The 25,252-nt window shown below is 37.9% G+C and overlaps 1 protein-coding gene, 1 long non-coding RNA gene and 1 pseudogene across 11 annotated transcripts in view; 2 read left to right on the top strand and 1 right to left on the bottom strand.

The window, feature by feature from the left end:
- DNM1L (dynamin 1 like) overlaps positions 1-25,252 on the bottom strand; it is a 67,529-nt gene that overhangs the window by 2,175 nt on the left and 40,102 nt on the right. For 4 of the 9 annotated variants that reach the window (XM_003906191.3, XM_003906187.3, XM_009180502.1 and 1 more), the window contains 13 exons: positions 24,521-24,641; positions 22,664-22,795; positions 20,841-21,047; positions 12,048-12,168; positions 11,676-11,831; positions 11,245-11,334; positions 9,383-9,475; positions 6,059-6,115; positions 5,274-5,351; positions 4,917-4,949; positions 2,967-3,143; positions 2,689-2,798; positions 580-739 (listed from right to left, as the gene is read on the bottom strand). In XM_003906191.3, the coding sequence (XP_003906240.3) occupies positions 580-739; positions 2,689-2,798; positions 2,967-3,143; positions 4,917-4,949; positions 5,274-5,351; positions 6,059-6,115; positions 9,383-9,475; positions 11,245-11,334; positions 11,676-11,831; positions 12,048-12,168; positions 20,841-21,047; positions 22,664-22,795; positions 24,521-24,641 (1,535 nt within the window). The remainder of the gene's footprint in view (positions 1-579; positions 740-2,688; positions 2,799-2,966; positions 3,144-4,916; positions 4,950-5,273; positions 5,352-6,058; positions 6,116-9,382; positions 9,476-11,244; positions 11,335-11,675; positions 11,832-12,047; positions 12,169-20,840; positions 21,048-22,663; positions 22,796-24,520; positions 24,642-25,252) is intronic. The other 5 variants (XM_009180498.2, XM_003906188.3, XM_009180501.3 and 2 more) reach the window with 3 other exon arrangements.
- Positions 11,261-18,255, top strand: LOC103875706. Its single transcript, XR_634600.4, has 2 exons — positions 11,261-11,360; positions 17,899-18,255. It is a non-coding gene; the product is annotated as an uncharacterized LOC103875706 (long non-coding RNA).
- On the top strand, positions 14,222-17,238 carry LOC101018836 (annotated as a pseudogene). Its single transcript, XR_161916.5, has one exon. The product of XR_161916.5 is annotated as a nucleosome assembly protein 1-like 1 pseudogene (transcript).

Here is a 25,252-nt window from a genome sequence, read left to right as displayed (position 1 = left end):
CTGCATTAAAGGAAATAAAAATTTTAAATGCTATTACAAAGTTATGAAATTAATCTGAATTATGCGGGGTGATTTTTCCAGTGTATATGTGGTAGGTTTATAACTAACCAATATCTTCTCTGGAATTTGAATCTAATCAAGTACCGGCCAGGTGCGGTGGCTCACGCCTGTAATCCCAGCACTTAATCCCAGTACTCTGGGAGGCTGAGGTGGGCAGATCATGAGGTCAGGATATCGAGACCATCCTAGCTAACATGGTCTCTACTAAAAATACCAAAAAGCAGCCGGGCATGGTGGCGGGTGCCTATGGTTCCAGCTACTCTGGAGGCTGAGGCAGGAGAATGACGTGAACCCGGGAGGCGGAGCTTGCATTGAGCTGAGATGGCACCACTGCACTCTAGCCTGGGCTACAGAGCAAGACTCCGTCTCAAAAAAAAAAGATTTTTATCAAGTACCAATAGGAAACAAGCCTAGCTAGAATATAAAGACTATATACATCCAAGAATCAAACTGCATTTAACACTATTTCTATGTTTCTATCTACTACCCAAGTATAAAAATTCCAAAGGTTCACAGTACCTTTAGCATATCAGCTGCTTCTTTCCTGCGCTGTGCCATGTCCTCAGATTCAGTCAGAAGATCATCCAATAAGGATGATTTATAAAGCTGGCCTACTAGCTCACTCTGAAGAGTGTCTTTCACATGATTAACCAAAAAATGCATTACTGCCTTTGGCACACTGCAAACAAAACCAAATTACGGAATTTTAGCCAAAATTCTACTTTTAATAATCTGGGCTTAGAAAATAACCTCATGAAATAAAGTTAAGTAAGAACACTCTACTACTTTGGATATTTCATTAATGGCGTAATCGCCCTTTATATTTTTGCTTAATTATAATTAAACATTAAGAAAAGCAGTTCTCGGCCGGGCGCAGTGGCTCATGCCTGTAATCCCAGCACTTCAGGAGGCTGAGGCAGGTGGATTGCTTGAGGCCAGGAGTTTGACACCAGCATGGCCAACATGGTGAAACCCCATCTGCACTAAAACTACAAAAATTAGCTGAGCGCGGTGGCACATGCCTGTGATCCCAGCTACTCGAGAGGCTGAGCTACTTTACCTTCTTTCCATCATCCTTATTTCAAAACTCTTCAATAGGCATTTACTCATAATAGCCAATAAGTGAAAAAAACACAAACATCAGCTGATGAATGGATAACACAGTATATCTCTATAATCTAGTATTATTCACAGATAAAAACATACATCACTTAATGACAAGGATATGCTCTGAGAAATGCATTATTAGATGATTTCATTACATGAACATCACAGAGGGTTCTTACACAAATGTAGATGGTACAGCCTACAACACGCATAAGCTATATGGGATAGCCTATTGCTCCTAGGCTACAAACATGTACAGCATGTTACTGTACTGAATAGGGAACTGTAATACAATGGGAAGAATTTGTGTATCTAAACATAGAAAATGTACAGCAAAAATATGGTATTATAATCTAATGGGAACACATTCAAATATGTTGTGTGTTGACTAAAATGTTATGTGGCGCATGACCATACTGATTCTTACTACAATACAGATGAGGCTTGAAAACATTAAGTGAGCCAGGTGCGATGGCTCACGCCTGTAATCCCAGCACTTTGAGAGGCCGAGACAGGTGAATCACCTGACGTCAGGAGTTCGAGACCAGCCTGGCTAATATGGTGAAACCCGTCTCTACTAAAAATACAAAAATCAGCCAGGCATGGTGCTGCACACCTGTTATCCCAGCTACTCAGGAGGCTAAGGCAGGAGAATCGCTTGAACCCTGAAGGCGGAGGTTGAAGTGGGCCAAGACTACGCCACTGCACGCCAGCCTGGGCGACAAAGTGAGACTCCATCTCAAAACAAAAACACCCTCTGCAGGGGATGGGGGCAATGAAGGAGACAAATGGAATTTTTTCTTCAGGCCCACAGTGTAAAACACTAGGAACTATTATTTCTACCACAAGCTACAGGTTTAAAAAGTCTACAAGCAAAAAAGATAAATGGTTCTACAGACAAAATCATTTATGTCAATATGAAGTATATTTATTACTGTGTGCAGTAAAATTCATCTTAGCTGCTGACAGATTACCAAAAACTGGATACAGAATATTTTCTAATAGATCACTTCATACAACTAAATGTGTATTCTCCCTATTACTGCATGAAATGACATACCAGGCAACATGAAGGAGAAGATGCAGTAGGGGAGTAGACACATGCAAAAACATTCTGAACGAGAAACCGTATACATATTTCTTAGTAAAAGACATTCATTTTGATGCTTTGGAAAACCAAGTTAAATTAAAAAGGCAAGTCAGTGTTACTAGCCAAAATAGTTAATGAAACTACTGAATTAAAATTTAGGAAAAAAACATTTTCTTAAATGACTCAAAATGTGGCAGCCATATAGAACAAAAGATTCGTTTTAATAGCTTTTTCTAGCTGATACATGAGGTCCTAGTCATTCTGTGTTAACAAACTGAGTCTTGCTACAAGTTACCAAAGGACTATCAGAGAATCCACTCGATGATTTAGAATAAAAACCTAAAATTTAAAAAATACATGTATTTTTCAAAACAGATCATAGAATCATCCAGCAGTATTACAGCCTGTGATTTATATTAAGTAATACTAACCTGTCTTGAATATTCTTTCTGACAATAAGAAAATATGATTTAATGAGTCGTTCAATAACCTCACAATCTCGCTGTTCCCGAGCAGATAGTTTCCGTGCAACAGGAACTGGCTAAATAGGGATGAGGGGAGGAAAATGTTACTTTTGTGACACTTTGAAATGGCAGCATTTAACATCTGAAAGTTATGTAAGTTTTTGAGACTTTAGTTCTTTCTGTCTAATCAATTTCCTACTAACTTGGTCATCTTATTAGACCTAAACCAAATTGTCATGGCTTACCACATCCAGCAGATTCACAGCATGACCTTTTTGTGGACTGGCTGGCATAATTGGAATGGGTTTTGATTTTTCTTCTGCTAATAACTCTTCAGCTTTTGAAGTTTTCAGCATTCCTCTCCAATTGCCTGTTGTTGGTTCTTGAACACCATCTCCAACCCCACCACCTCCAGATGCAACCTGAAAAAACATGTTCCAAAACCTATACCAACCACATCATATCTGACCTTAACTAAAACAAAGTTCATTTTATTTGACAGTAGTCAATATACATCCAGTACCCATCTGAAGTTTATTCATACAGATAATGAGGTCAGAAGGAGACAGTAGGTAGCATGTATAACTGAAACCCTGACCTAGCTAAATAAGAGGTTCTGCTGTAAACTGTTTGCAAGGCATCAACCAATGTATGTTCTATTTAATTCCTTTTTTCTTTATCATTCGCTCACCAGCTTTTCAAAATCATTCCTCTTCTCCCACCCTTCAAACACTAAATTGTAGAAAAAGTATATGCTGCCCTTAAAATCAAAACTACTCGTTAAAAGCACAAAGAACTGCCATTCAGTTTAAGTAATCATAAACACTGTTAAACTCTAAAAGTTCCATGAACTTATGTCTCTGAAGTTAAGAGTTTATGTATTTCAACTCAATTTACATTCCTATAGTCAACAAAATGCCATAAGGTATCAGTAGGAACTCTTTAACAAAAAGCAAGACTACATTTGCTTTTCGTAGGCTGACAGTCACTATGAGTTGTTTCAAATGTGGAATGTGATAAACACAACAGAAATCCCCTCAACCTCTGTACTCTTAAGGATTTGCAGAAAGAAATCTAGTGCTATCACATTAATCACAAGTGCTTTTACACCTTATTTTCTAGAAAATTTACTAATCTTGACTTCTAAAAGTCAAAAATGACTTTATAATGGAAAAACAATTCATCAACATTTAAGAGGGTTTTTTTTTTTAGTTATTCTTTAAGAGCTTACAATCTAAAAATGGATTATATAAATTTAATAGAGGATTATGGCAGTAAGAAAAATGGTAGTTTGGGGTAGCATTCTGAATCAAAATACTTGCTTAAATCTGTCTTTAATATGTCAGTTAAGGTGAACTATAAATATTGGTATATTTATATTACACATTAACTTAAAAATGAGTAATTAGGTTTCTATACATGAATAACATACCAAATGAAATCTTAAGGAGAGTGAGCACATTCAGTGTGATGTCATGAATGAAATAAAACTTGTGCAGTGATTTAGATGGTTCGCTTAATATCTGAGCACAGTGGGGCTGAGAGAAGATAAGACATTTATAAACCTTTATCTCAAGTTCAGAACTTTAAATCTGGATAATTAAGGAGCGGAGCTAAATGGCAGAAAATCTTGAAATAGCAATGAGTCTGAATAATTTATACATTATTTAATTTTCCTCTAAAATAGTTATCAAGAATTGAAAACAGTCTCAAACTCTCACAGTCCCCCTGTTTGTTTTTAATTTGCTTAAGCTTCTGAAGCATATGTGAAGCTATATATAGGGTAACAAGTGCAAACTAACTGGAAGCATAAGAAAGAAGCATTAGATTAGAGGATTATCTATTAGTACTGAACAGATCTCAAGATCTTTAAAGAGGAAAGGAAATGTCCAAAAATACAATTCCATCTCTGAAATCTAGGAAATCTCTGAATTTCCTATCAAAATATGTTAAATTTCCTATCAAAATTTAAAACTATTCTTGAAGGTCACAGAAAACAGTGAGAAAGCCTATTATTGTTACTAATTAAAACGTTTAACGCCATCTTCCACCGGTTAGATAAAAGGAACATTAAGAACATAACACAGACAAGAAATAGATACCACTACACAAACAGGTTATTTAATGGTGTTACAGACAGTGTTTCAGTGAGAACCAAAGGTACCAACATTTCCATTCTGAAGCAAGAGACTCACATTTTTAGTTTCTCTTCTGCTGTCCTGAATTAACTGTTGAAAGATATGTTAAAACATGCAATTTAACAAGCAAAATTTAAATACCAATGGATTGAAATTTTAAAAGTGCAGGATAATTTCCTCTTTAAATTACTTCTTTTTCTGTGTGCATCTTCTATATTGCAAGCAAAAGCATGTCAACAATATAAACTATGCATTGCATTGTTATATAATTTTAAAATATATATTAGACTAAAGTGATCTGACCTTAGCATGGTATCCCATATTAATATTCTTCTATTCAGTGTATTGTTTCCAGAAGATTATGTTGTACCAAAGAACTAGGCATGCAGGCTTAGATTAAGAATCAGAACAGACCTTGCCATCAGCCTCAGCAGAAGCAGCGGGGGAGGGCTCCTGGGAGGCAGGTGCCAAAGCACTTGGAACTTTAGAAGACTAAAGGCAAAAAATGCAGGGGGGAAAAAAAAATCAAGGATGCAAAAATGCATTCAGGAACACTCTATAAATGTGAATTTTTCCCTTCTGTAACAAAATCGTAAAATAACATGAAAAATGAAAATAATCATGGGAGATAAAATTGTTTATTCTGCCTTATTTCCTTCACCATTGTCACCTTTGTTAAAAGTTTCCTTCAGATGAATACATAATAAGAATCCAAATCCAAAAGCTTCATTTTTATTTTTGGTATTTGATAAGATTCTTTTCTGGCAAAGAAGTCAAGGTAAAAGATTTTTATACACACTTTAGTATTACAACTATTATAAGTATTACTAGTAATTAAAAACTCTATTCTGTGTATACTGTGTTTTCCAAGAAACCCTCTTATTATAATAAAATATGTAGTCATTTCAACTATTTACAAAGTTGATAAAGTCACTGACTAAATTTTTTTTAAAAACTTGATGCTTAAATGCTTAAATAAACCCTTAAACCTACTTTTAAGCATTTGTCAGTGAATTCAAAATACTATTATCTTTAAATCACTCAAAACCCATTTTAAACTTGTATGTCTTTACTCAGTTCCAATGGAGTGTTAAAGGGAGGAAAAGAAGAAACAATTACTCCTAGAACTGAATAATATTCTGAGCTCATCAGTCTATCTTTAGGTATTGGGAATATGCATTTAAAACTTTTTTTTTTACCTTGTCTCGTGATACAGCTGAAGGTAATTCTCTGGCTAGCCTGTTTCTCCTTTGTTCCTAAGAAACACAATCGAGCAGAACAAAAGTGATTATCCTAGTATTGAGATATATGCCTACTAAAAAATGTTCATGTTAATTGAAAAGTGTGGAGTAACTTAGAGATACATCCTCTCACTGTTGGGACTCATGCCATAATTATCATATTTTAAAATAAATAAATCATTTAACCCAAAGCTTCTCAATCTTTTTTTTTTTTCTGCCCATACACCTGAAGGATACAATACAGTGTCAGTAACAGTGGCTCCCTGTACTGGAGATTCTCAAATGAGGGGCAACAGAGTGACATCTTCTCCCCCTTTCCTGTCCTCACATAAATGTGGAACATAAGCCTTCAACATACCATGTGGAATTTGAAGTCCAGAGATCACAGAAAACTCCACAAAGACTTTAAAAGTCACTCTAACCTGAACACCTTTGTGTTAAATTCAAACAACTCCCCTCATAAAACTGTATCTTGAAGAAGTATCTGTGGTTGACGTTATCCCATAAAAATGTTCCATTTCTTTATCCTATCTCCAAGAAATAGTGTTGACAACTGAAAGTCCTTTCTGTAACCTGGCTACTTTAACAGACTGATCAATTGCCCACTGTTCTAATTTGCTAATATTATCAAAGTAACTTGTACAAAGCTAAAGAGACTGTTAAATTCAAATTAGAATGTCCCGAGCATCTGCTATATCCAAGCACCAAGATAGATAGGTAAAAGATTATGAAAATATTGGCCAGGCACAGTGCCTCATGCTTGTAATCCCAGCACTTTGGGAGGCCAAGGTGGGCAGATCACTTGAGGTCAGTTCAAGACCAGCCTGGCCAAAATAGTGAAACCTTGTCTCTACTAAAAATATAAAAATTAGCCAGGCATAGTGGTGCACACCTGTAATCCCAGCTACTCGGGAGGCTGCAGCAGAACTGCTGGAACCCAGGAGGCGGAGGTTGCAGTGAGCAGAGTTCATGCCACTGCACTCCAGCCTGGGCGACAGAGTGAGACTGTCTTTAAAAAAAAAAAAAATTATGAAGATACAGAAATCTGTAGATGTTAATGGTGGATCTCTCACAGGCAGCATCAAATACAGTAGAAACTATTTAGGTTAAAGTCAAAATTGCCCCTAAGTAGAAAGTATTTCATGAACACAGTTCAACTTGCAAAAAAACTATAAGTTAACAAAGCTTCACAATGCTTTTGTTTTTGTTTTTTGTTGAGATAGAGTCTCGCTGTGTTGCCCAGGCTGGAGTGCAATGGCATGATCTTGGCTCCCTGCAACCTCCACCTCCCGGGTTCAATTGGTTCTCCCTGCCTCAGCCTCCCTAGTAGCTGGGATTACAGGCACCCACCACCCCTGGATAATTTTTGTATTTTTAGTAGAGACAGTTTCGCCATGTGCCAGGCTAGTCTTGAACTCCTGACCTCAGGTGATCAGCCTGCCTCAGCCTACCAAAGTGCTGGGATTACAGGCGTGAGCCACCGCACCCAGCCCACAATGATGTTCCATGTGTAAGAAATTTTTTTTTTGCCAGAAACTTGGCCCAATTTTATTTTTTCATGGGAGGGTATTCAGTAATAAAAAATAACAGATAGTAAAAGTATAGATATTAACAATCTTCAAAATAAAAAATTAGCATGATAAAATGTACGTTTTGAACAGGGATACAAAGCAAAAGGCACAGTATCTCGAATTCTCACCCTAGACTGTTACTAACCAGTTATGATCTGAGCTGCTCCCGGACCCCAGCAGACCTGGTGTACCTGCGTTGCTAACTGGACAGCTTACCAACTCTTTTTGAAGCCCTAGTGTCCTAATCTGTTAATGACATGATCTGCCTGCCCTCAGGGTTATGGTAAAGATTAAATGAAAATATCCACATAAAGTTCTCTGGCACAGTCATTATAACCACAAACCTATTCATTTGTAGAAAAATACTAATCTGAAATCATATCACATATGACCTTGTCAGTGTAACAAAACTATCACAAACACAAGTTTTTCATGATGTTAGTTTCAATGCAAAAAGAACTAAATCCTTTTAAGTGTCTACATGCTAATTTTTAACATAACTGTTATCTAGCGTGTTTTGAAGAGCCTACTCATGTATGCATTTTGGAATTTTTTCTGATAACAGGAATCACCCCCAGCTATGTAACCAAAAATGAGTTCCCTATACCTGTGTTAAGAAGGTGCTTGTTTCCTATAATAGTGCCGTGCAAAATAAGCACCAAAGGAATAACTGCTATCTGTAAACCTCAAGCTCCCCATTTTTTTTTTTTTTTTGGAGACAGAGTTTTGCTCTTGTTGCCCAGGCTGGAGTGCAATGGCACGATCTCAGCTCACTGCAACTTCCACCTCCTGGGATCAAGTGATTCTCCTGCCTCAGCCTCCCTAGTAGCTCAGATTACAGGCACCTGCCACCAACCCCAGCTAATTTTTTGTATTTTTTAGTAGAGACGGTTTTACCATGTTGGCCAGGCTGGTCTCGAACTCCTGAAGTCAGGTGATCCACCTGCCTTGGCCTCCCAAAGTGCTGGGATTACAGGTGTGAGCTACCACGCCTGACCACCCCATCTGTTTTAACTGGAATTGAAGTCAATAACACAGGATCCCTTCCAGCTTCTGAACTGCATATTTACAATTTTCTCACCATGCATACGCAGAAGAGGAAATTTGATATAGAAGGGGACTCTGAGGTCTTACTGAATTAGGGAGTAACAGAAAAATGTACTATTTTTGGAGAAAAGTGGCAGAGGAAAAAAATGGCTTCTGGATCAATTGCTCTGTCCACCAGCCTTGGCTCCATCTGAGATCTTACTCAATTTGTTACATTAACATGAAAAGGAAAGAAAAGATCTATGAAATGCAGCCACCCCAGTACTGGTGAAAAAAGCACTCTGCTTTTCCAAATTTATGCTAAGTTGGTCAATTCTTGAGTGTTCCCTTCACAGCTTTCAGAGCCAAATGAAAACAATTTTAAACACTTTGTTTTACACACTTCCCCTGTATAAACTATAAGTTACCAAAATAGAGCTAGTCACACCAAATCAATGAATTCTCAGATTCTTTCTGAATTTCAATTTCATAAGCAGAAAGTAATAATGCCTCCAGGTGGTTTTGAGAATTAAGAAAACAATGTAATCCCCTCAGCATACTTCCTGGCATGCAGCAGGCACTAATGTGGCACATGTCTATTTTATCATTACTCCGCGCTAAGTAAGTTTGATATAACTGAGTTACAACAGATTTTTCTGTGAAAAAGTGTAAGAATTATATTTACCTCTATATTATTATTCATTAGGCCACAAGCATCAGCAAAGTCTGGATGTTTTGTGTTGATATAAGCCAGTTCAATTGCCACTAAGTTATGGACCTAGAAAAAAGGTAAGTTAGGCTATATACAAAAATACATCAACCATATTTTACTTTGAGAAATTTATATATAAAACTTACGAAACAGACAATACCGAAAAAGTACAGGAAACTTATGCCTAAATTACTTGCTAATTATATTCCAACTGATAAATCTTATGTCAAACAATAATTTACTCTAGCTTTAAAATTATTTACATTTCAGCATCTAAAACTGCATTTCTAAGAGGGAACAATAACATTAAAGTAACTACAAGTATTTTACTATTAGGGAAAAATAGTCATCTATTTGATGCAAATCTTAATTCCAATGCTTTATGCAACTTTGCTATTAAAACTTCAGATCATTCACTATTCCATGTCACTTTTTAAGTTCATTTTCAACAATAAGAAAATAAGTTCATAACCAGGCATAAGTTAAAAATGTTAATTTTATTTGGGTAAAGGATACATCTAAAGACCTGAGGTAGTGACTGGTTAGCCTTAACTATAAAGCACCTAGTTAAAATATTATATGTAGTTCAAAATCCTTAGAGGAAAATAAAAAAGAAAAGTTAAAATTAATTTATCCAGACCTCTACAGAATTGCTAAGTCTTTGTTTGTTTGTTTGTTTGTTTTTTGAGATAGAGTTTCGCTCTTATTGCCCAGGCTGGAGTGCAGTGGCGCAATCTCGGCTCACCGCAACCTCCACCTCCTGGGTTCAAGTGATTCTCTTGCCTCAGCCTCCCGAGGAGCTGGGATTACAGGCATGCGCCACCACGCCTGGCTAATTTTGTATTTTTAGTAGAGATGGGGTTTCTCCATGTTGGCCAGGCTGGTCTCAAACTCCCGACCTCAGGTGATCCACCCACCTCGACCTCCCAAAGTGCTGGGATTACAGGCGTGAGCTACCACACCACTAAGTCTTACAGAGAGAATAAACTTAAGCCCTTTATTATGTGCTGTCCTAACAAATCTCAGGTATCAGAATGGCACTTATCAGTCCAGAACCGGGTAAAAAGGGTCTATTAAAATGAAGGTCCAATGATTCTGTGCTATATTCAGTCTTAGACATCAGAATCTGAGGGGTGTCCTCACTAAAGAAACAGCCAAGCAGCAGCACTTACATTCCAAGGATGGTTTTGTACTCTTAGTAACCTCCACGGGGCTCACCATCCTGAGCCAAGGACCCAAATGCACTTTTAGTGATCAGAAAGAAAAACAAAAAACAAAAACCCAGCCAACAATTAGAGGCATAAGGGCAATTTTAAATGCTTATCCCATATTTCTGCCAATTTCAGCATTTTTATTTGTGTGGATAGCAGCAACCCACAGAATAGTAGCAAGCAACTATGATATTATAGTTATTAGGTCATAACAAGCAAACTGCAGAAGTGGCCAGATTACGCCGATGTACCTCAAAGTAAGAGTGTGCTATAAAGGCTCAGTTTACTGAGGCTAAAGATGGAACTAATTTTCTGTTAAGATCAGTGGTACTAAATAATACAGCAAAGCTATTCACACCCCTCAATCATAAATCTATTTTCAAGAAAACCCATGTCTGTAGGCTAACGATTAAAATATGAAGAAAAAATATACTTTATACTAGAATTATTAAAAATTTTCCTTTAAAATGAGACTGAAACTCAACTTCTTTTTCCTCCCAATACACTGGAAAACATTATGCCTAAACTCTAAAGTAACCATATAATGTTTATTGAAAAGCAGTCAAGCAAAAATTTAAACTTTGACTCACAGTAATTACAATGATCTATGCTATAGTAGCTCACCATTTCATTTGTAACAGGCAACCTTTTACGAAGAAGACAAGTCACCACTTCAACTATGGCATCATGAAGTTTAGGAAATCGTAACAATTCCTATAAATGGTAGATGAAAGAAAAATGTAAGTTTGTTTTTTTTCTTTTTAAGACATAGTCTCACTAAGTCATCCTCCCACCTTAGCCTACCAAATAGCTGAGACTACATGGATAAGCCACCATGCCAGGCCAACAGTCATTTTCTTTTATTTAATGATCACAGAAATACTGAATTAGATTTAGAGCCTACATTTAAGAATCCTATTTCAAATCACTTTCAGGTAAGGGAACTACAGATTTTACCTTGTATCCCATCTTACACATTTCCTTCCACCCAATGAAACCACCACTTCATGTTCTTTTCTAGTTTACGTGAAACCTGTTACATTTCTCTCCGTTACCTGTGTACTGTAATTGCTACAGTGCTGAATGATCCTTTGCATTTCCTCATGAACCAGTTCCACACAGCGGAGGCTGGGCTCTTCTAGACGTTTGATTTGCCGCTTCACCAGTAACTCAAATGAAACCTCAGGCACAAATAAAGCAGGACGAGGACCCTGAGAAAATAAAACTTAGAACTCTTATTATATATGTAATTTCAGTGCTTCCCAAAGGTTAAGTCACATTTTTTGTATTTTTCATGCAAAATGCTTTTTAATTTCAAATATGAGAGCAAAATAAACTGTATAATTAAGTTTAAAAAGACATAGTATATGGGTAAGAAAAACTTTAACCTCATTTTTTTTACAGTCTAAAAAGCTAAGCATACTCACAGTAGCATTTCTAATGGCAGTCAAAATGTCAATAGTGTTAAGGCCACCAAGTGGATCGACAGATTCTAAGGTTCGCCCAAAAGTCTCATGGAAAATATAACAAATTCTAGCACCACCGCATCTGAAAGGCAATGAAGTATATGGTTTCTGGCATTGTGAAAGGGGAAAGAAGATACAAGTTAGAAGTCTTTCTAGACCTTTAAGTTCATCTTATTTTCTGAGAGAGCCTCAGATAAACAATTTCATTCATTCCCATTACCATGTGTTCTAATTCAACTCATTATGAACTAGTTTCTCTAATTTTTTTAAATGGGAAAAGGAATCATTAAATGATAAGTGTATGTGTATATATATATATATTTGTAAATATAATACATGTTCTGACATAAAACAACAGTTAACTAAGAATTGCTAAGCACCTTTTCGCTGCCCTAGTTTTCCTCAACTAGAATATAAGCTCCTTGAGAATAGGAAACAGTGCCTTATATTTATTTCCATTGATTCACAATCTGAAGTAGAGGTTGGCAAACTTTTTCCATAAAGGGTCACATAGTTAGTATTTTAGGCTTTTCAGGTCATACAGTCTCTGCTGCAACTACTCAACTCTACCATTAAGCACATAAGCAGCCACAGACAATATGTAAATAAATAAGCATAGCTTGTTAGCCAGGCTTGTCTGAAACTCCTGACCTCAAGTGATCCACCCGCCTTGACCTCCCAAAGTACTGGGATGACAGGCATGAGCCACCCGTGCCCAGCCCTACTCTTGCTTTAGACAAATTAAATCTCTTTTTGTTGTTGTTTTTGTTTTTTTGGTTTTTTTTGAGACGGAGTCTCGCTCTGTTGCCCAGGCTGGAATGCAGTGGTGGGCTCTTGGCTCACTGCAACCTCCGCCTCCCGGGTTCAAGTGATTCTCCTGCCTCAGCCTCCCAAGTAGCTGGGACTACAGGCATGCGCCACCATGCCCAGCTAGTTTTTGTATTTTTAGTAGAGATGGGGTTTCACCACAATGGCCAGAATGGTCTCGATCTCTTGACCTCATGATCTGCCCGCCTCAGCCTCCCAAAGTGTTGGGATTACAGGCATGAGCCACCGCACCCAGCCTTAGACAAATAAAATCTCTTGATATAGTTACTGAGCACCTTATGTTTCCTATCTTGTTTAATAACTAGAAACCCTGGTATTATCTTTTTCAAATTCAAGTCCAGTTGAATTGTACAAATACCTTTATAATGCCTCCCCAATCATCCCTTCCTCTCTATTTTTACAACCACTATTGAGTACCTTTTTATACTAGCTCAGGTAAAAGGTACTAGTCTAATATTATGCTAACAGAAGTAAGCCATGCACAAAAGGACAAATACTGAATGATTCAATTTATCTGAAGTATCTACAATAGGCAAATTCAGACACAGAAAGTAAATTTGGCCTGACACGGTGGCTCACACCTGTCATCCCAACACTTTGGGAGGCCAAGGCAGGCAGATCACCTGAGGTCAGGAGTTCAAGACTAGCCTGCCCAACATGGTGAAACCCAGTCTCTACTAAAAATACAAAAAAATACAAAAATTAGCCAGGTGTGATGGTGGCCACCTGTAGTCCCAGCTACTCAGGAGGCTGAGGCAGGATGATTGCTTGAGCCTGGGAGGCAGAGACTGGCCCAGACTGTGCCACTGCATTACAGCCTCGGCAATAAAGTGAGGCGCTGTCTCAAAATTAATTAATTAATTAATTAAATTAGAGGTTACCAGGGCTGGAGGAGAGGGGAATGAGGAGTAATTGCTTAATAGATAAGAATTTTGGCTGGGCGCAGTGGCTCATGCCTGTAATCCCAGCACTTTGGGAGGCCGAGGCAGGCGGATCACAAGGTCAGGAGTTCGAGACCAGCCTGGCCAGCATGGTGAAACAGCATCTCTATTAAAAATACAAAAAATTAGCCGGGCATAGTAGTGCGCACCTATAATCCCAGCTACTCAGGAGGCTGAGGCAAGAGAATCACTTGAACCCAGGAGGCGGAGTTTGCAGTGAGCCGAGATCACGCCACTACACTCCAGCTTGGGCAATAGAGTGAGACTGTCTCAAAAAAAAAAGGGGGGGGGGAGGGCTGGGTGCAGTGACTCACGTCTGTAATCCCAGCATTTTGGGAGGCCAAGGCAAGTGGATCATGAGTTCATGAGATCGAGACCATCCTGGCTAACACGGTGAAACCCCATCTCTAATAAAAATACAAAAAAAAAAAAATTAGCCAGACATGGTGGCACACGCCTGTAGTCCCAGCTACTGGGGAGGGTGAGGCAGGAGAATCACTTGAACTTGGGAGGCAGAGGTTGCAGTGAGCCGAGATCGCGCCACTGCACTCCAGAGTGGGCGACAGAGCAAGACAGAAAAGACTTTGTATCTATAGTCTTGTTCCTAGACACCCTTCCTGTCTTATCTCCTATTATGTCCCATCACTACACATGCTGTTCTACAAAAACATTAGTCTTCCATTATTATTTGCTGTTCCCAAGCCTGAAACACCCTGTCATTACTGGCTTCTCAAATTCTATTCAGAGCCCAATTCAAATGCCTTCTTAAATGTGGAGCTCTCCCAAACCCTGAAATAAATGTCAATGGTCTCTCTTCAGTGTCTGAAACACTTCATTAGGTAGACACAGATAATTGGTTCATTAACTATTTATAAAGTGTTCATATACGCTATATGTACTTTTCTGAATATGAATTATATATAACAATAAGAAGTATTTAAATAAAAGTTATACTTTTGCAGCCTAATCAAGCCCAGTATTACCTTGACCTACTTTACCCACTAAACTCTTTAAAGGCCCATTTGTGGTCATCTTTATTTTTTTCAATATGCCATATATATAACCATTCAATAATTAGTCTGATAAATACTCTCTTGACGGAGTTGACCATTTGAAGACCATCTCGGTTATACTAAAGTATATAGAACTACACACACACACACACACACACACACACACACACACAAACACACAAATGAGTTAACGTATAAATCTGAACAAGCTCTGTGGATTGTACCCATGTCCATTTTCTCACTTTGTTATTGTACTGTAGTTATGCAAGATGTCCAACAGTGGGGGAAGTTGGGGAAAGGGTACACAGTGGAGGGTGAGTGGGACCTCCCTGTACATCACCCTGCAACTTCCTGTGAGTCTATAATTATTTCAGAATAAAAAGATGTTTTTAGAGAAATGGTTGTTCTTGCTAGTAGTAAAACAGTACAATATGCTAACAATATGCAATATGTAATGAAAGATTCTAAGGATATTATATCCTTTAATCTAATAAACTTACTTCTACAAATTTATCCTCAGTGTTTACTTGGACACAAGCCCCAAAGATAGATGCAGGTAGTCCATCACAGCTTATATGTGTATATAACAGAAAACAAACTATCCAGTAGTAGGAGACTGGCCCAACAAATGAGGGTATATCTAAAAAGTAAAATACTATGCAAATCTTCAGACTGATAATGTATGAGATAGAAAGTTATTTGTTACATGATTTAAGAAATGATTCCAAGATAGGTATAGCATCTGATTTTTAAAGATATGTAGTACAGGCATCTATGTGTTATAGATGCATAGAAAAATGCCTAGTTCAATGCCAAATTTTAGGAATTATCTCGGGTTGGTGAAATTAAGGGTTTGTTTTCGTTTTCAGAGATGGGGTCTCCTTTTTTAGCGCCATCTGCTTGCAGCGCTGCCTCTTGCTCCTCCCACCACCTCCTCTTGCTCCTCCCACCACCGCTGCTGCCCTGAGTCACTGCCTGCACAGCTCCACCCGCCTGGCTCCCCATACTAGCCTCTGATATTTGAGTTCTTACAACATGGCAGACATTGACAACCTGCCTAGCTAGGGTAGTTAAAAGAGGAGTGAATACTCTCAAAAACCTGCGTAAGTGCACAGATAGAAGCCAAATTATATGAGGAAGTTCACAATCTTGAAAGAAAGTATGCTGTTCTCTATCAGCCTCTATTTGATAAGCAATTTATGATTATTAATGCAATTTATGAACCTATGAAGAATGTGAATGGAAACCAGATGAGGAAGATGAGATTTCAGAGGAGTTGAAAGAAAAGGCCAAGACTGAAGATGAGAAAAAGGATGAAGAAAAAGAAGACCCCAAAGGAATTCCTGAATTTTGGTTACCTGTTTTTAAGAATGTTGACTTACTCAGTGATATGCTTCAGGAACATGATGAACCTATTCTGAAGCATTTCGAAGATACTAAAGTGAAGTTCTCAGATGCTGGCCAGCCGAAGAGTTTTGTCTTAGAATTTCACTTTGAACCCAGTGAATATTTTACAAATGAAGTGCTGACAAAGACATGTAGGATAAGGTTAGAACCAGAACCAGATGATTCTGATCCCTTTTCTTTTGATGGACCAGAAATTATGGGTTGTACAGGGGGCCAAATAGATTGGAAAAAAGGAAAGAATGTCACTTTGAAAACCATTAAGAAGCAGAAACACAAGGTACATGGGACAATTCGTACTGTGACCAAAACAGTTTCCAATGACTCTTGCTTTAATTTTCTTGCCCCTCCTGAAGTTCCTGAGAGTGGAGATCTGGATGATGATGCTGAAGCTGTCCTCGCTGCAGACTTCAACATTGGTCACTTTTTATGTGAGCATGTAATCCCAAGATCAGTGTTACAGTTTACTGGAGGAGTTACTGAAGATGATGATGATGAGTATGGTGAAGAAGGTGAAGAAGCAGATGAGGAAGGGGAAGATGAAGGAGATGAGGGAAATGATCCAGACTATGACCTGAAGAAGGATCAAAACCCAGCAGAATGCAGGCAGCAGTGAAGCAGGATATATGTGGCCTTGAGGATAACCTGCACTGTAATAGCCTAAACACAACTCTTACTTACTGCCTTATGTTTTTGTATTTTCTTGGTAGACTAGGTCATTTTTGTTTTAAAGGACAGGAAACTGATATTTTAAAGACCAATTTGTTCTAGCTAGCATTTTCACTAGTTTTTCTGCCAGATATGTTGAATGCACAAATTCTGTCACACATGTTCATTCATTGCTAATAATTTGGTTCTTCTGGAATCTTTTTATGTAGCTCTTGGAGTACAGCTATGAAAATTAACAACTGTTAAAGGAAACACTTTTTTTTTTTTTTCCGGAATTTTTTCCCTTGAAGAACCAAAGTATATTTTCAGCTGTCTGTTGAATAGGGTTAAGTCTGCTTGGATTAGCTATGCCTTTCATTACTTTGTTACAGAAATGCAGGGACTTATACTAAGACAATTCATCGTTTAAAAAAAAAAAAAATTGGCATGTGCAGTGGCTCATGCCTGTATTCCTAGCACTTTGAGAGGCTGAGGCAGGCAGATCACCTGAGGTCAGGAGTTCAAGACCAGTCTAACACGGTGAAACCCCATCTCTACTAAAATACAAAAATTAGCTGGGCATGATGGCAGGTGCCTGTAATCCCAGCTACTCAGGAGGCTGAGACGGGAGAATCGCTTGAACCCAGGAGATGGTGGTTGCAGTGAGCTGAGATCATGCCACTGCACTCCAGCCTAGGTGGCTGAGCAAGACTCGGTCTGAAAGAAAAAAAAAAAATGGGCAAGACAACTATATGGTTAAGAATTTAATAATTTCCAGTATGACCACACCCAATAACTGTATTAGATTGTTAATGGATTATTGTGTTATAGGTGAAATAGTTAACTGTAAAGTAACCTGACTCAGTATAGTTACTGGTACAACAGTGAGATGAATAAGACAGGATTTTCAGAAGTTAGCCTGAATTTAACTATACTTTTAAATTTAACCTCCATTAACTAAGCATCTTTTCTTTGTAGCAGGATCTACCTTCTGCTTCCCTGGAAAGGATGAATTTACATCATTTGACAAGACCTATTTTCAAGTTACTTATTGTTTGTTTGCTTGTTTTTGTAGCCTAAAATAAAAATTTCAAATACAATTTTAGTTCTTACAAGATAATGTCTTAATTTTGTACCAATTCAGGTAGAAGCAGAGGCCTAGCTTGAATTATGGGTTATACTCAGTTTTTACCACATTAGTGAAAAGGGTACCAGCTTTGGAAAGAGATACTATACTAATAAGCAAGTGTAAAAAAAAGAAGAAGAAGAAGAAAATTTTAAGCGATATGATGCTTTAAAAAAAAAAAAAAAAGTTAAAGTTCATTTTCTTTGGGGTAGAGCTAGAGAGAAGGCCCCAAGCTTCTGTGGTTTCTTCTAATTCTTATTGCTTAAAGTATGAGTGTGTCAATTACCCATGCTTCTGTTTGCTATGTATTAAAATGTGTAGTACTGTTTATTTAACTACCTCACGGATGTGTTAAGGCATATTGAGTTAAATCTCATAAAATGTTTCTTGATCTCGTTAAAAGCTCAAAATTTTGGGCCTATTTGTAATGCCAGTGTGACACTCAGCATGTTGTTCACACCACACTTTGATAACTAAACTAGAAAACGGCCGGGCGCAGTGGCTCAAGCCTGTAATCCCAGCACTTTGGGAGGCCGAGACGGGCGGATCATGAGGTCAGGAGATCGAGACCATCCTGGCTAACACGGTGAAACCCCGTCTCTACTTAAAATACAGAAAAATTAGCCGGGCGAGGTGGCAGCGCCTGTAGTCCCAGCTACTCGGGAGGCTGAGGCAGGAGAATGGCGCGAACCCGGGAGGCGGAGCTTGCAGTGAGCGGAGATCACGCCACTGTACTCCAGCCTGGGTGACAGAGCGAGACTCCGTCTCAAAAAAAAAAAAGAAAACAGTTCAGTTATCAACTAAATTATCAGTTAGTGATCTTTGTGTGGCGCATATATATATATACATATATATATAAATTTTTTTTTTTTGGAGACAGAGTGTCTCTCTGTTGACCAGGCTGGAGTGCAGTGGTGTGATCTCAGCTCACTGCAACCTCCAACTTCTGGGTTCAAGCAATTCTCCTGCCTCAGACTACTGAGTAGCTTGGATTACAGGCATGCACCACCACACCTGGCTAATTTTTGTATTTTTAGTAGCGACGGGGTTTCATCATGTTGGCCAGGATGGTCTCGATCTCTCGACCTCGTAATCCGCCTGCCTCAGCCTCCCAAAGTGCTAGGATTACAGGCGTGAGCCACCGCGCCCGGCCAGTGTGGCTCCTATTTTTATAGAAGTGGATGGATGCACTATTTCACAAGGTTAAAGAATTTTTTTCTGTATGACTGCGTTGTAGTACTACAGGGAGAGCACTATAGTATTGTAGTCATGAGAGTAAAGTGGAAATAAGACTATTTTTGACAAAAGATGCCATTAAATTTCAGACTGTAGAGCCACATTTACAATACCTCAGGCTAATTACTGTTGATTTTGAGGCAACTTTCTTTTGACGATGGTGAGGGTGGACTATTGGATTGTCATTATAGGAAGGTCTAGATTTCCAGCTTTTAACAAAATTACATTGAATTCATTTTTAGAGGTGATGAAAACTTCCTTTTTGAGAAGTTGGTGTTAAGGTCTTGTGAACACATTGTTTGTAGTGCTATCCATTCCTCTCCTGAGATTTTAACTTACTACTGGAAATCCTTAACCAATTATAACAGCTTTGTTCTCTTTATTTTCAAAATGATTTCCTTTGCTTTGATTAGACACTGTTTTTTTTGTTTGTTTGTTTTTGGTAACCGTAGTTCATCTAAGTGCAGCTTTTTCTGAACTTTAAAGACAGAATCACTTTTTTTTTTCTGAGACAGAGTCTTGCTTTGTTGCCCAGGCCAGAGTGCAGTGGCACCATCTCGGATCACTGCAACCTCTGCCTCACAGGTTCAAGAGATTCTCCTGCCTCAATCTCCCAAGTAGCTGGGATTACAGCTGCCTGTGACCACGCCCGGCTAGTTTTTGTATTTTTAGTAGAGATGGGGTTTCATCATGTTAGCCAGGCTGGTTTCGAACTCGTGACGTCAGGTGATTCGCCCACCTTAGCCTCCCAAAGTGCTGGGATTACAGGCATGAGCCACTGTGCCTGGCCAGAATCCCATTTTTAACAAACTGAGGTAGCAAAATCATCTTTTTCATTCTTTTAGGAAATAGCTATTGCCAAAGTGAAGGTGTAACAATTTGTAACAATACCTAGTCTTGTTATGTAACAATACCTAGTCTTGTTACATAATGGGGATGTGGTTTGCCGAAGAATTTTCTTTATAAAATTGAAGTTTCAAGGGATGTCAGTGTTTATGCCATTTTTCCAGTTCCAAAATTATTCCATTCCATTCTAGAAATTTGAAGTATGTAACTTGAAATCCTTAATAAAATTTGGATTTAATTTTTAAAAAAGAGAGAGAGAGAGAAAGGGAGTCTCAATATGTCGCCCAGGCTAGCCTTGAACTCCTGAACTCAAGGGATTGTCCTACCTCAGCCTCCTGAGCAGCTGGGGCTACGGGTGCACATCACCATGTAATTTTGTTTTTATGTTTTATTTGTACTTATCTGCATTTTCTAATTTTTTATGAGCAATTATACTGTGTGTACTAAAGAAACAAACACTTTAAAAGCTAAATTAAGAAATATTTTTTCTTATTAAAATAGTTTTACAAATACATGAAAATTTTACTTTGCTTTACATCATTTACAAAACATATTTTCACACAACCAGACATCATCCTATTATCTCTACAAAATTATATTTTTGTTTTATAGATAACAAATCTCAGATAATCTGAGCTGAAGTCATCTTCACAAAAGGAAAAGTGACCTAGCACTCTAGGTAACCAAATCTACAGAAACATTTCTTACTTACAGCTCTGAAGTTTCAATATATTTTGCAGTTCCTTCAATCGTGTTACAATATTCTGTGGCAAATTTGGTAATAAGCTGGAGTAAAGTAGCACTTTTATCATCCACAGGTTCACCGTAGCTATTTAGAAGAGACTGATACTGAGCAGCTAGAACATTTATTCTTGTTTTCAACTCTGGTAAGCAATCTCTGATGTGATGCATCAGTAACCTAAAAAAGGTTTTTAGAAAGGAAGGATTTAAAAGTAAAATAAGTCAAATTTTTAAAATGGGGAAAACCTATCAAATAATTTGTCCTGGCAAATGTGATACTGTGAAATATATATTTGGTCTTTGTCTTCATTTCCTGGCAGTCAGCTCCTAAAATCCTTCGACTCTCCAAAAGCATAAGAGTGTTTAGAGTGTCTTTGCATGTTAATGAGATGACTGGTGGCTGGGAGTCCCTAGATAGCTTCAGGATGGGAGCTGGTCACCAGAACAGCCTCAGAAGAAGGGAGAGAGGCCAAAGGTTGAGCTGATCACCAGTGGCCAGTGAAGTTTCCATAAAAACTCAAAAGGATGCAGTTCACGGAGTCTTCAGAGAGTAGAACACGTGAAGGTTCCCGGAGTGTGGTGTGCCCAGAGAGGGCACGGAAGCTCCACATTCCTTCCCACATGCCCAGCCCTGTGCATCTCTTCATCTGGCTATTTACCTATATCCTTTCTAATATGCTTTCTAGTAAATGGGTATATGTTAAGTAGTGTTTCCCTGACCTCTGTGAGCCACTCTAACAAATTAATCAAACATGAAACGGGAGTCATGGGTACCCTGACTTATAGTCCATCAGTCAGAAACACAGGCTACAACGTGTGCTTACAACTAGCATCTGACTTGGGGGCAGTCTTGTGGGACTGAACTCTCAAACTGTGGGAGCTGACACTATCGCCAGGTAAATAGTGTTAGCATTGAATTAAAGGACATTCAGCTACAATCCCCTGGAGAATTCCTTGTTTGATGTATGGGGAAAACTCCCCGTGTGTCTGCTCTCAGAAGCATTATGTGCCATAATGATTAACTGTGTGTAAATAGGAAAAAAACAATTTGTATTCGTTTTTCCTAAATCATAAAAGGAAAAAAAATGCAAATTATTTTCATATTACTGCAGTTACCACAGAGAAAGCAAGCCACTCAATCAATTCTTCCTATATAATTTTGGTTTCATTGACTTGTCATTTACAATTAGTAAATGACAGCAAAGTAAAAATCAACCTTATTAAGATCCAAATCTATCAGTCTTTAAGGAATAAAAGTAAGAGAAAATGGCTTCCACTTCAGTCATTTATAAATAATCTAGAAACATCTTCTAGTCCCCCACCATCAATGGGTATTCAGAATCCAACGTATACAACTTAAGTTATTTCTACAGTGAATAGGAATAAAAGACATTCTATTTCTTTGTTTTTCCATCTCCCTTTCCTGGTAAATAAAAGACATTCTAAGTTAAGAATAGATAATGTGAAAATTACAAATTTTAATGCAGTTGCTGAAATGCAAAGTGCAAATGAAGTCATCTCTAGTTCTATCCACAAAACTAAATTAACTGTCAAAATTTTCATAATTAAAACATCTTAAAATCACTTGAACATTCATTCTAGACTACATGATGATGTAATGTCAACCACCCCAATAAAAATAGAGACATCTACTCTTCAGGAACCTACTATGTAAGAAACCATAAGTGAAGCTGTTAGGAACAGTATGAAAATGTAAGGAACTGAAAATGAACCCTCTCAGACACCTATTGGTAAAAACAAACACATCTCATTTCCAAAAGGTAAAAAAATTACCTGTTTAGAGTCCTAGCAAGATACTTTGTTCCATTTCTATTGGCCAGAGATGGATATTTCTTTTGAAGAAAAGCATACTCATCACGGATTGAATCAGTTACACTCTTCTTGTTGTTAATATCTAGCTGGCTCCTGAGGTTGAAAAAATTACAAAACTATTCAGCTTAATGGTTGTCCTCTTCCTACCTCAGATGATGACAGCACCAGCCATTATTCTCTAATACCTGACAAGGACTGTTTTATTTAATTCTCACAATAATTTTATGTGACAGGTATTATTACCCCATTGTATAGCAAGGAACTGAGGCTCACAGAGACTAACTTACCCAAGGTCACAACTAACTGGCATAGCCAAGACTTGAACTAAGTGAATTATAAGTAACTAGTGCCTAAATAGAGTAGGCCTCATTATTACCATTAACTATAGACAAAAACAGTAAGTAACAGGTATAGACAGGTATAAAAATATAAGAGTATCTTAGTCAACTGTATATTTTATCCATGCCAGGGAACTAATTTCGCCCAAAAATAATTAAGTTAATTTGAAGAACAATCATCTACAAATAATGAACAGTGTTGCGCCACCTCCTTGCCTGAAAAAAGACACAGTTGGAATTGAGCGTGGGGATGGGAGAATGACAGGAGGGATGGGATGGAAGGACATTAAAATAGAAGCAGACAACTGGAATGGATCTTATATATCAGGTAGTAAAAACATTTTCATTTTCTAAAGGCTTGAGACCCAAAGACATTAGGTGTCATTTAAACCTACATTGTATCTAGTTTATGGAAGAACTGGGACTAGAACTCAGATTTCATGATAATTTCAGGGTTTCCTAGCATATGAAGGCTTTGGACTAAAAGAGAGATTCATCCGAGTCCAGCTCTTTCACTACCCATGTGACTTTTGGTTAAATGTATAACCTGAGGTTTCTGATTATAAAATAGACATCAACACCTACCTCAGGGGATGCTGTGAGGATTCCAAGAGATACCATTTGCAAATTGCTCACAGTAGAGTGTCTAAAACGTAATTAGACACTCAATAGAGTGTCTAAAACGTAATTAGACACTCAATAATAGTTTCCTTTTTCCAATTTTTAATACCAACTATTTATAATTAGGATACCTTTAATAAAATTTCTCCAAGTCACATCCTGGCAATTACACAAAATCACTAATGCTAGGGATTAAACCAATCTATTAAAATCCTGCCACCTTAAACTCTTTCTCGACTGTGTATACATTAGGTAATTTTTCCCTTACCCAGTACCTCCTCATACATTGCTTAACATGATAGGCAAGAATTCTTAAAGCCTGGCTATTACAACATTTCTTCCATTTTGTGGTATTGCTTACTTTAGAAACATTTTCCATTAAAAATTTCTCTGGGGGCAGGCATAGTGGCTCATGCCTGTAATCCTAGCACCTGGGAAACCAAGGTTGGAGGACTGCTTGAGCCCAAGAAGTCGAGACAAGCCTGGGCAACATGGCAAGACCTTGTCACTACAAAAAAAATTAAAAATTAGCCAGGTGTGGTGGTACACACCTGTAGTCTCAGCTACTTGAAAGGCTGAAGTGGAAGGATCACTTGAGCCCAGAGGTCGAGGCTACAATAAGCCACAATCACGCCACTGCATTCCAGCCTAGGCAACAGAGACACCCTGTTTCCAAAAAAAAAAAAAAAATTTGTATCTCTTTTCTCCCTTTAGGGCAATTGATTCTTTAGCAATACCAAGATCATAGTAAAAGGGAGAAAAAATACAGGACAGTATCACATTTCAAACAGATTTTAGAAATTCAGACTTGCTCTGAAGTGAGAATGCTACCGATTCTTATCCCATTCTAACTGCTAACCTGTTAACTACTCCAATTATTCCAAGTTTGACTGGAATAACCCTTCCCATCAATACATCCATGGCATCAGTACCCGCATCCATGAGATCAAGTTTAGTGATTACAGCTAGGGTTCTGCGACCTGGTAAATGCAAAAAGAGAAAAGGGCAAAGAAAAGAAAGAAAGAAAATGATCCATTAAATAAAACTATTAAGCATTAATAAAGGAAAACCCTCATCTATAATCCCACTTAGTATTACCTCTGTCATCATTTTGGTAATGCCTTTCTTACCAGTACTTTTTAAAAAATAATTTTAAACATTGTGTACAATTTTTAAAAACATTTTTGCCAGGTGTGGTGGCTCATGCCTGTAATTCCAGCAGTTTGGGACGCCAAAGCGGGCGGATCACCTGAGGTCAGGAGTTTGAGACCAACCTGACTAACATGGTAAAACCCCATCTCTACTAAAAATACAAAAATTAGCCAGGCGTAGTGGTAGACGCCTATAATCCCAGCTGCTCGGGAGGCTGAGGCAGGAGAATTGCTTAAACCCGGGAGGCGAAGGTTGCAGTGAGCTGAGAGCGTGCCATTGCACTCCAGCCTGGATGACAGAGCAAGACTCCGTCTCACAAAAATATAGATATAGACATAGATATATAGATATAGATAGTATATATAAAAAAATAGATTTTTTTCACAAGCAATTTTTTGTTGACTCTTAGGGCTATTTTGTAAGCATTTTAAAAATCTAT

The sequence above is a fragment of the Papio anubis genome, chromosome 9, assembly GCF_008728515.1.
Source record: "Papio anubis isolate 15944 chromosome 9, Panubis1.0, whole genome shotgun sequence".
Taxonomy (NCBI): domain Eukaryota; kingdom Metazoa; phylum Chordata; class Mammalia; order Primates; family Cercopithecidae; genus Papio; species Papio anubis.
Note: the sequence above shows the minus strand (reverse complement) of the source record. Positions and strands in the feature narration are given on the sequence as shown.